The sequence below is a fragment of the Entelurus aequoreus genome, linkage group LG13 (assembly GCF_033978785.1).
Source record: "Entelurus aequoreus isolate RoL-2023_Sb linkage group LG13, RoL_Eaeq_v1.1, whole genome shotgun sequence".
Classification (NCBI taxonomy): Eukaryota; Metazoa; Chordata; class Actinopteri; order Syngnathiformes; family Syngnathidae; genus Entelurus; species Entelurus aequoreus.
The window spans coordinates 10,080,632-10,093,599 of record NC_084743.1 but is presented as its reverse complement, the minus strand read 5'-3'; the positions used below and the strand labels follow the sequence as shown (position 1 = coordinate 10,093,599).

The 12,968-nt window shown below is 33.8% G+C and overlaps 1 protein-coding gene across 4 annotated transcripts; it reads right to left on the bottom strand.

Annotated features, from left to right (window-relative positions):
- Positions 1-990: 990 nt before the first annotated feature.
- gja3 (gap junction protein, alpha 3) lies at positions 991-12,596 on the bottom strand. 4 transcript variants are annotated; one of them, XM_062067430.1, is made up of 4 exons: positions 12,379-12,596; positions 11,649-11,698; positions 9,149-9,202; positions 991-5,015 (listed from the first exon to the last, which is right to left on the bottom strand). In XM_062067430.1, exon 4 carries the CDS (start codon positions 4,993-4,995, stop codon positions 3,694-3,696), a length of 1,302 nt encoding a protein of 433 aa, XP_061923414.1. In that variant the 5' UTR covers positions 4,996-5,015; positions 9,149-9,202; positions 11,649-11,698; positions 12,379-12,596; the 3' UTR covers positions 991-3,693. The 4 variants fall into 4 exon arrangements, with proteins under 4 accessions (XP_061923414.1, XP_061923415.1, XP_061923416.1 ...); XM_062067431.1 differs by having other exon boundaries at positions 12,395-12,596; XM_062067432.1 differs by lacking the exon at positions 9,149-9,202.
- Between the last annotated feature and the right edge of the window lie 372 nt (positions 12,597-12,968).

Here is a 12,968-nt window from a genome sequence, read left to right as displayed (position 1 = left end):
CAGTGTGATGTTTCCTGCAGGACTAAGCCAGACACGTCTCTAATCACTAAGCAGTGTAATGCATGTCACAATATATAATATATAATAATATAGTTGGTCTTCTTAAAGTAGAAAAAATAAATAATTTTTAGTTGGAATTGATGTCCAAAATGCAAAAACTTGCTCATGTAACATACATGTACATTTAAATATAATAATTATCTTATAAAAATGTAGTAAATATAAATCTAATAAATGTAAATATAAATCTTTTAAATTTAATATATAAATCTAATGTAAAAAAATTAATCCAATGAATGTAAATACAAATCTAATGTAAATATAAATGTAAACATATATCTATAAATAGTGGATGTAAATATAATTGTAGTGGAAATCTAAATATATATCTAATAAATGTAAATTTAAGGTAAATATAATTCTAATATATATAAATGTAAATATAATTCTTATTGTTGTAAATATAAATCTAATAAATGTAAATATAATTCTAATACATGTGATTATATATATATATATATATATATAATACATTTAAATAGAATACATTTACATATAAATAAATGTAAATATGAAGGCGACAAGCAGTAGAAAATATGAATATGAATAAATATACTGTAGTTGATTTTAGTGACTTGGACACGTGGTACAAAAAAGTTTATTGTTAAATATATTTAATATAAAGCTAATAAATGTTCAATAATTGATTTGAGTTAGTGAGAGTGTAAGTGACATGGACACGTGGTACATAAATGGTATTGTTAAATATTAATATATAAATGTAAAGATAAAGCCAATAAACATATGTAAATGTTAAATAATTGATTTTAGTGGGTACAAAAATGTAATTGTTCAATATAAAGCTGATAGACGAAGATGTAAGTCAGTGACATGGACTCATGTGGTACAAAAATGTTTTATTTAGTAACAATTTTGTAAACATTTGAGGTAAATGAACATTTACATCAACTTGTTCTTACACACACACACACACACACACACACACACACACACACACACACACACACTTTAACGGAACAGGAAGGATTGTAGGCGCCGTGGGGTCAAAGGTTGACGTGTCTGCTTCATACCAGCAGCTGACATGTTTTCCACTCACTAATCATCTGTGACTTCAGTGGGAGTGAAAATGTTGACTTCTTTTTTATTCCTTTGCAAAGTCACCTACTAACATTTGTATGTGGATTGAAGTGTACAGTACTTGAATATTTACTTATTGTGGGCTTTGTCTACATGAAGTACACATTATAGTGTGTACTTACGTACTGAATGTCCCCAATCTCACTGGAAATGATTCACGTCTTTTCATGCAGAAATATTTCAACACACTTTCATTCCATTAAGATGGTGACAATTGAAGCCTCCTTCTATCAGTACTAAGTGCACTCATGTTAAGTGTACTCGACATGCTAAGTGCACTCAACATACTAAGTATACTTAACATGCTAAATGCACTCATCATACTAAATGCACTTAACATGCAGAGTGTACTCAGTGCACTCAACATTGGAAGACCACTTAAAATGCTCAGCACGCTCAATGTACTAAGTACACAACATGCTAAGCACACATGTTAAATGCCCTCAACATGCCAAGTGCAGGCAACATGCTAAGTACACTCAACATACTGAGTGCACTCATCATATGTGCACTCCAAATGCAAAGTGCACTTATTAAGCACATTGAACATACTAAGTGCACTCAACAAGCTAAATGCCCTAAATATAATAAGCACACTCTACATACTAAGTGCACTCAACATACTCCGCGTAATTAACGTGCTGAGCGCACGCAACATGCCCTCAACATGCCAAATGCAGTCAACATGCTAAGTACACTCAACATACTGAGTTCACTCATCATATGTGCACTTATTAAGCACATTCAACATACTAAGTGCACTCAACAAGCTAAATGCCCTCAATAAGCGCACTCAACATACTAAGTGCACTCAACATACTCTGCATAATTGACATGCTAAGCTCACGCAAAATGCCCTCAACATGCCCACTGCACTCAACATACTGAGTGCACTCATGTTATGTGCACTCAAAATGCAAAGTGCACTTATTAAGCACATTGAACATACTAAGTGCACTCAACATACTCCACGTAATTGACATGCTAAGCGCACACAAAATGCCCTCAACATGCCAAGTGCAGTCAACATGCTAAGTACACTCAACATACTGAGTTCACTCATCATATGTGCACTTATTAAGCACATTCAACATACTAAGTGCACTCAACATACTCCGCGTAATTAACATGCTAAGCGCACGCAAAATGCCCTCAACATGCCAAGTGCAGTCAACATGGTAAGTACACTCAACATACTTAGTTCACTCATCATATGTGCACTTATTAAGCACATTCAACATACTAAGTGCACTCAACAAGCTAAATGCCCTCAATATAATAAGCACACTCAACATACTAAGTGCACTCAACATACTCCGCGTAATTAACATGCTAAGCGCACGCAAAATGCCCTCAACATGCCCACTGCACTCAACATACTGAGTGCACTCATCATGTTATGTGCACTCAAAATGCAAAGTGCACTTATTAAGCACATTGAACATACTAAGTGCACTCAACATACTCCACGTAATTGACATGCTAAGCGCACACAAAATGCCCTCAACATGCCAAGTGCAGTCAACATGCTAAGTACAGTCAACATACTGAGTTCACTCATCATATGTGCACTTATTAAGCACATTCAACATACTAAGTGCACTCAACAAGCTAAATGCCCTCAATATAATAAGCGCACTCAACATACTAAGTGCACTCAACAAGCTAAATGCCCTCAATAAAATAAGTGCACTCAACATACTAAGTGCACTCAACAAGCTAAATGTCCTCAATATAATAAGCACACTCAACATACTAAGTGCACTCAACAAGCTAAATGCCCTCAATATAATAAGCACACTCAACATACTAAGTGCACTCAACAAGCTAAATGCCCTCAATATAATAAGCACACTCAACATACTAAGTGCACTCAACATACTTGGCGTAATTAACATGCTAAGCGCACGCAAAATGCCCTCAACATGCCCACTGCACTCAACATACTGAGTGCACTCATCATGTTATGTGCACTCAAAATGCAAAGTGCACTTATTAAGTGCATTTCAACATACTAAGTGCACTTAACAAGCTAAATGCCTTCAATGTAATAACCGCACTTAACATGCTAAGTGCATGCAACATGTTGATTGCCCTCATCATGCTACGTGCACTTAAAAGGCAAAGTGCACGTACCGTAGCATGTCGAGTGCACTTAAGCGCATTCAACATGCTAAGTGCACTTAACATGACAAATACACTTAACATGCTAAGTGCACTCAACATGCTAAGTGTGAGTACAGAAGTACATCATTTGAGACACAGCTAACGTCTTCAATCACGACAGCCGCCGTGTGGACGTTTGCGTCACATCAGGGGGCGTGGCCAGATGCATTGTGGGTGTCTAAACCCCCCCCCTTCCTCCAGGGGGCGTGGCCAGGTGCATTGTGGGTGTCTAACCCCCCCCTGTCACTACACGAGCTCTCTAGGAGGCGTCGCTAATTAGTCCAGAAGAAAAGCCGATCTTTCTGGTGTTGACGCCAGATCATGTCCTTGGCTCCGCCTACCACGGCGTGCTTTAGCAGGGACAGACGTTTATACCGCCAGGTCATCGGGTCGGGCCCGGACGCTGCTGCTCTTGCTGGCCCGGCTCAGCCGCCGGGGGTCCGTGGTGACCGTTAGCGGAGGCTTGTGCATCTCCACCGCGGTGGTGGAATGGTTATCATCCGGATCGCTTTTTCCCTCGCCACAGCTGCCAGGGGCCGGGCTGGTGCTGATCAAGGAAGGAGGCGGGGCCTCGTCAGTAGGCAGCTGGGTGCCGGCAGATGAGGAAGACGAGGACAGGGTGGGGGTGGTAGCCTTCATCTCCAGAGTCTGCTGCTCTGTGGCCAAGTTGGCCCAGTTCTGCTGCGCGGCCAACCTGTGGTTGTTGTTGTTGCTGATGTAGTAGTGGGAGGCGGGGTTGTGCTGGCGGAGGGCCTCCTCCCGCTGGAGGTTGCCCACCTTAAACTCCGCCCCCGTGGGCGGCGCGCGAGGCAGGAAAGCCCCGCTTCCAGCCGTCACGTCCATGTACTTCGAGGGGTATCCCCCGGTCCTCGGGGCAGAACACCCGGGCTGGGCGTGGTCCCGGCGCACCGAGCCTTGCTCCGGCGTGAAGCCGGTAGTCACGCCCTGCCTGAGCTTCTTCCAGCCCAGGTGGTAGATCTCCAGCAGGTTGAGGAAAAGCGACACGCACGCCACCACAAGCATGAAAATGATAAAAATGGTCTTCTCGGTGGGCCGCGAGATAAAGCAGTCCACGGTGTTGGGGCAGGGCCAGCGGGCGCACTTGTAGAGCGGCCTCAGCCGGAAGCCGTACAGGAAGTACTGACCCAGGATGAAGCCCACCTCGAAGAGGGTCTTGAAGATGATATTGAGCACGTACGTGCGCAGCAAGGCACCCCGGATGCGGATTTTCCCGTGTTCGTCCCTGATTGGGGGCTTCTCCCTTTTAGTCCCGCCATCGTCCTCGCTGTCCTTAAAAAACAGGGCCTTCTCCTGGAAGCGGTTGACTTTGCGCACGCTCTCCTCCTTCTCCTTGCGCTTCTCCTCCATGCGCACGATGTGCAGCACGTGTCCCAGGTAGATGAGCGTGGGTGTGGACACGAAGATGATCTGCAGCACCCAGAAGCGGGTGTGCGAGATGGGGAAGGCCTGGTCGTAGCACACGTTCTCGCAGCCGGGCTGCTGCGTGTTGCACGTGAAGTCGGACTGCTCGTCGCCCCACACGTCCTCGGCGGCGGCGCCCAGCACCAGGATCCTGAAGATGAAGAGGACCGTCAGCCACACCTTGCCGATGACTGTGGAGTGCTCCTGGGCATTCTCCAGCAGACGCCCCAGAAAGCTCCAGTCGCCCATTCTTCACCGCAAAGTAGCTTCTGCAGGGGGGAGAGAGCAGGAGGTTACTTTCACTTTGGTACCACAGCTCAGACCTCAACCCAGGATTCAACACCTCATAATCTGCTGGACCACAGATCCAAGATCAGGACCGTGACTACATATCTCAGATCAGTACCATGACTACAGATTTTAGATCAGGACTATGACTATAGCTCTCAGCTAAGGACTATGACCACAGATCCAAGATCAGGACCATGACTACAGATCATAGCTCAGGACTATGACCACAGATCCAAGATCAGGACCATGACTACAGACCATAGCTCAGGACTATGACCACATATCCAAGGTCAGGACCATGACTACAGATCATAGCTCAGGATTATGATTATAGTTCTCAGCTAAGGACCACGACTACAGATCTGTTCAACCATGACCACAGAGCTTAGATCAGTACATCACTACAGATTATAGATCTCAGGTAAGGACCATGACTACAGATCTGTTGGACCATGACCACAGATCCAAGATCAGGACCATTATTACAGATCTTAGTTTAGGACTATGACCACATATCCCGGATCATGACCCCGACTACAGACCTTAGATCAGGACTATGACCACAGATCCACGATCGGGACCATGACTACAGATTTTAGAACAGGACTATGACTATAGATCTTAGCTAAGGACCAAGACCACAGATCCAAGTTCAGGACCATGACTACAGATTTTAGATCACGACTATGACTATAGATCTCAGCTAAGGGCCATGACTACAGATCTGTTGGACCTTGACCACAGATCCAAGATCAGGACCATGACTACAGATCTGTTGGACTATGACCACGGATCCAAGATCAGGACCATGACTACAGATCTTAGTCAGGACCATGACCACAGATCTCAGATCAGTACCATGACTACAGATCTTAGATTAGGACTATGATTATAGATCTCAGGTAAGGACCATGACTACAGATCTGTTGGACCATGACCACAGATCCAAGATCAGGACCATGACTGCAGTTCTTAGATCAGGACCATGACCATAGACCTCAACCCAGGACTATGACTATAGAACTCAGCTATAGATCAGTACCATGATTACAGATCTTAGTTTAGGACCATGACCACAGGTCTCAGATCAGGACCATGACTACATATTTTAGATCAGGACTATGACTATAGAACTCAGCTAAGGACCATGACTACAGATCTGATGGAACATGACCGCATATCCCAGATCAGTACCATGATTGCCGATCTTAGTTTAGAACTATGACTTCAGATCAGGACCAAGACTTCAAGACCTCAGATCAGGACTGTGACTACAGACATCAGGACCAGGCCACACATCTGCTGGACCTTGACTATAGATCCCAGATCAGGACGATGACTACAGATCCCAGATCAGGACGATGACTACGGATCCCACATGAGGTCCATGACTACAGATGTGCTGGAACATGACCACAGATCTCAGATCAGTACCACGACTTCAAGACCTCAGACCAGAACCGTGACTACAGACATTAGATCAGGACTATGACCACCTATCTGCTGGACCTTGGCTACAGATCCCAGATCAGGAAGATGACTACATGAAGTCCATGACTACAGATGTCAAATCAGGACCATGACCATAGATCTCGGATCAAGACCATGACCACAGATCCCAGATCAGGATCATGACCAACGTTGCCAAATGTTAAAATATTAATTAACATATTTTCATTCAATATTATTAATGTAACATATTTTTCTTAAATATTAATGTAACATATTTTTTTCATTATTATTCATGTAAAAATGTTTTATTCAATATTATTAATGTAACATATTTTATTCAATATTAATGTAAAAATGTTTTATTCAATATTATTAATGTAACATATTTTTCTTAAATATTAATGTAACATATTTTATTCAATATTAATGTAAAACATTTTTTATTCAATATTATTAATGTAACATATTTTATTCAATATTAATGTAAAAAATGTTTTATTCAATATTATTAATGTAACATTTTTATTCAATATTATTAATGTAACATATTTTATTCAATATTAATGTAAAAAATGTATTCAATATTATTAATGTAACATATTTTATTCAATATTAATGTAAAAAATGTTTTATTCAATATTATTAATGTAACATTTTTATTCAATATTATTAATGTAACATATTTTATTCAATATTAATGTAAAAAATGTTTTATTCAATATTATTAATGTAACATATTTTTCTTGAATATTAATGTAACATTTTATTCAATATTAATGTAAAAAATGTTTTATTCAATATTATTAATGTAACATTTTTATTCAATATTATTAATGTAGCATATTTTATTCAATATTAATGTAAAAAATGTTTTATTCACTAATATTAATGTAACATTTTTATTCAATATTATTAATGTAACATATTTTATTCAATCTTAATGTAAATAATGTTTTATTCAATAATATTAATGTAACATTTTTATTCAATATTATTAATGTAACATATTTTATTCAATATTAATGTAAAAAATGTTTTATTCAATATTATTTATGTAACATATTTTTCTTAAATATTAATGTAACATATTTTATTCAATATTAATGTAAAAAATGTTGTATTCAATATTATTAATGTAACATGTTTATTCAATATTATTAATGTAACATATTTTATTCAATATTAATGTAAAAAATGTTTTATTCAATATTATTAATGTAACATTTTTATTCAATATTATTAATGTAACATATTTTATTCAATATTAATGTAAAAAATGTTGTATTCAAAATTATTAATGTAACATATTTTTCTTAAATATTAATGTAACATATTTTATTCAATATTAATGTAAAAAATGTTTTATTCAATATAATTAATGTAACATTTTTATTCAATATTATTAATGTAACATATTTTATTCAATATTAATGTAAAAAATGTTATATTCAATATTATTAATGTAACATATTTTTCTTAAATATTAATGTAACATATTTTATTCAATATTAATGTAAAAAATGTTTTATTCAATATTATTAATGTAACATTTGTATTCAATATTATTGATGTAACATATTTTATTCAATATTAATGTAAAAAAAAATGTATTCAATATTATTAATGTAACATATTTTTCTTAAATATTAATGTAACATATTTTATTCAATATTAATGTAAAAAATGTTTTATTCAATATTATTAATGTAACATTTTTATTCAATATTATTAATGTAACATATTTTATTCAATGTTAATGTAAAAAATGTTTTATTCAATATTATTAATGTAACATATGTTTCTTGAATATTAATGTAACATATTTTATTCAATATTAATGTAAAAAATGTTTTATTCAATATTATTAATGTAACATTTTTATTCAATATTATTAATGTAACATATTTTATTCAATATTAATGTAAAAAATGTTTTATTCAATAATATTAATGTAACATTTTTATTCAATATTATTAATGTAACATATTTTATTCAATATTAATGTAAAAAATGTTTTATTCAATAATATTAATGTAACATTTTTATTCAATATTATTAATGTAACATATTTTATTCAATATTAATGTAAAAAATGTTTTATTCAATATTATTAATGTAACATTTTTATTCAATATTATTAATGTAACATCTTTTTCTTAAACATTAATGTAACATATTTTATTCAATATTATTAATGTAACATGTTTTATTCAATATTATTAATGTAACATTTATATTATTTATGCAACATATTTTAATCAAATATTAATTGCGTGCAAATATGATGTGTGTGTGTGTGTGTGTGTGTGTGTGTGTGTGTGTGTGTGTGTGTGTACTTAAACACATTTTTTATATCTATTGAATATAATAAGTATTTGTGGGTAAAAAAATGTCAACATATTATGTTACATGTTATGTAACATAACTATAGAAAAGATTTAAATATAAAATAAAAATATAAAAAAATATGTAAATGTCATATAAAATATAATATAAATATGTAGGTTTATAATACTATAATGTAAATATAAAATATAATAATATAACTATAATGCAAATACAAAAAGTATATAATACAAATAAATAAAATATATAAATATGATATATTCTAACCTCCCTTTTTCTGTCACCCCCCCAGCTCGCTGTGTAGCGTGCTAACCTCGCTCACCGCTCCACTGGACAGCAGGCATGTGCTGACATCAGCATTATCTTGCTGCAAAACACACACACACACACACACACACACACACACACACACACACACACACACACACACACACACACACGATGAAATAGAGCAGTGCACAACTGTCTGCACTGTACATCACATTGTAATTATGTCTAATATTAATAAACACTATTATTATTGTAATTATGTCAAATATTAACTGACACTTTATAACTTTAATTATGTCAAATATTAATAAACACTATTATTGTAATTACGTCAAATATTAATAAACACTATTATTATTATAAGTATGTCAAATATTAACAGACACTTCATAACTGTAATTATGTCAAATAATAATAAACACTATTGTAATTATGTCAAATATTAATAAATACTATTGTAATAATGTCAAATATTAATAAACACTTATTACTGAAATTATGTCAAATATTAATTAACAATATTGTAATTATGTCAAATATTAATACACGCTATTGTAATTATGTCAAATAATAAAAACGTTATAACTGTAATTATGTCCAATTTTAATAAACACTATTATTATTGTAATTATGTCAACTATTAATAAACACTATTATTATTGTAATTATGTCAAATATTAATAAACAGTATAATTATAATTTTGTCAAACATTAATAAACACTATTATTGTAATTATGTAAAATATTAATAAACACTATTATTATTGTAATGATGTCAAATATGAATAAACACTATCATTGTAATTATGTCAAATATTATTAAACACTATTATTGTAATTTGTCAAATATTAATAAACACTATTGTAATAATGTAAAATATTAATAAACACTTATAACTGAAATTATGTCAAATATTAATTAACAATATTGTAATTATGTCAAATATTAATACACGCTATTGTAATTATGTCAAATAATAAAAACTTTATAACTAATTATGTCCAATTTTAATAAACACTATTGTTATTGTAATTATGTCAACTATTAATAAACACTATTATTATTGTAATTATGTCAAATATTAATAAACAGTATTATTGTAATTTTGTCAAACATTAATAAACACTATTATTGTAATTATGTCAAATATTAAACTATTATTATTGTAATGATGTCAAATATGAATAAACACTATCATTGTAATTATGTCAAATATTAAACACTATAATTGTAATTATGTCAAATATTATTAAACACTATTATTGTAATTTGTCAAATGTTAACAAACACTAATTATTGTAATTATGTCAAATATGAATGCAAACTATTGTTATTATGTCAAATAGTAAACTATTAATACTGTAATATAGATAATTACTGTAATAATTATTAGGCTCATGTAATTGTGTCAAATATGAATGCAAACTATTGTTATTATGTCAAATAGTAAACACTATTAATACTGTAATATAGATAATTACTGTAATAATTATTAGACTATTGTTATTATGTCAAATAGTAAACACTTAATACTGTAATATAGATAATTACTGTAATAATTATTAGGCTCATGTAATTGTGTCAAATATGAATCTATATAATTTGTAATATTACTGTAATTATGTCAAATAAATACTTTTATTATCTCTGTAAATATTGTAAACAAATTATAATGACAGTCATTAAATATAATTATTATGTAGTTAATTAAGTCATCATAAATAATGTAATTAAATATAATTATTACATAGTTAATAAAGTCATCATCAACAATGAAATTAAATATAATTATATAGTTAATTAAGTCATCATAAATAATGAAATTCAATATAATTAATACATAGTTGATAAAGTCATCATCAATAATTAGATTAAATATAATTATTATATAGTTAATAAAGTCATCAGCATTAATTAAATGTAATATAATTATATAGTTAATAAAGTTATTATCAATAATTCAATTAAATATAATTATTATATAGTTAATAAAGTCATCATCAATAATTACATTTGATATGATTATTATATAGTTAATAAAGTCATCAATAATTACATTTAATATAATTATATAGTTAATAAAATCATCATCAATAATACAATTTTATATAATTATATAGTTAAAAAAGTCATCATCAATAATGAAATTAAATATAATTATTATATAGTTAATCAAGTCATCAATAATTAAATATAATTATTATATAGTTAATAAAGTAATTATCAATAATGTAATTATTATATAGTTAATAAAATCAATATATGATTGAGTGAGAAAGTAACTTTTTTTTTTTTTTTTACCTCATTTTGTTTCATTGCTGAACCGAAGAGAAAATACAAGTTAAAAAATATGTTCTTATGTAACGCGTGTGTGCGTGTGTGTGTGTGTGTGTGTGTGTGTGTGTGTGTGTGTGTGTGTGTGTGTGTGTGTGTGTGTGTGTGTGTGTGTGATGAAAGCAACGCCTGCTGTCAGTCCTAAAAGCGGACATCAAAGGATAAAAAAACAACTCCAGAATGAAATGAAAGCGAAAGTAAAACTTACTAAGTGGTTGTTTCAAGAAGAATAAATCCATGGAGTGCAGTTTGTCACACCTGCAGGGAGAACATTTGTTGCTCATTCTTTATTGCAATGATGCCATCAACTTGATTTTCTGCTGCCTTTGCACTTTCAAGGAGGAATGAGCTGTGCTTCTACCTGCTCCTTTTCACAATGTTGCACACTTAGCATACCACAAGGTGAGCAAAAGTGAGTGACGGCGTGTGTGAAGTCACACACACACACACACACACACACACACACCTATAAGGCAGCAGACAGAAGACATTGAAACAACGTTGATAAGTTGTTGAATGAGCTCCTGACTTTCAACAAGTCAACACAACGTTGAAACAACATCTTTTTCACCACTTTTAATCAATAACGGCCTGTGACCTTGATTTGACATTGAAATTTGGTCATTTACCGACTGATATTCTACAGCTTGAATATAACGTTTAATCAATGTCAAGTTGTGACGTTGATTTAACATTGAAATGTGGTCATTTTCCCAACCAACAACGTTGTGTTAATGTACAAACACAACTATTTTGCAAGCTTGTTTCAACATCACTTTTAAAGGACATGTACGTATGATCAATGTTGTATCAATGCCTGCCGGGACACGCACACACACACACACTATAGTGACAATGCAGAGGCTGCCAGAGTGCACTTTAGTGTGTGTGTGTGTGTGTGTGTTCCTCACATGTTGTGTGTAGTTGTGTACTTTTACCTGCAGAAGTGGTCACCTGTCAAGGGGGGCAAGCCCGGCGCTCGGCCATCCTCACACGTCCTCTGAGGGTGAAGACGCACACGCGCGCGCACACACTCCAGACGTCCCACACCACCACCGCGACGACTCAGGTGACCTCTGACCCACAACTTGTGCCGTGAAAAGAGCAAAGAAAAACAAAAACAAGCTGCGCTTCAGGGGAGGACGCGGCTGCTGCCGCCAGCCATGTCTGCACCGTCACAATGCAGGGACACACACACACGCACGCACACACACACACGCACACACACACACACACACACACACACACACCACGCCCCTGCCAGCACACCACATTCAACGTGCACAAATAAAAACTTTCTGTACAGGAATTTCAACATCAAAGTTCCCCCTAAAAAGGTCAATCAGTGAGAACATAAAGAACATTTCAATTCAATTAAAACCAGCAAAATGTCCATTTTTTTGATTCAACAATGTTACATTTTTACCTTTTTTATGCATTTTATTGTGTGTCTGCGTGCTTTTGATTGGCCCAGGACACACAACAATATAGTAACAGAGTGGAAAGACACATATTGTGTATGTATATA

Coding starts and splice junctions, on each gene's coding strand:
- gja3 (XM_062067430.1), bottom strand. CDS start 4,995: ATGGGCGACTGGAGCTTTCTGGGGCGTCTGCTGGAGAATGCCCAGGAG.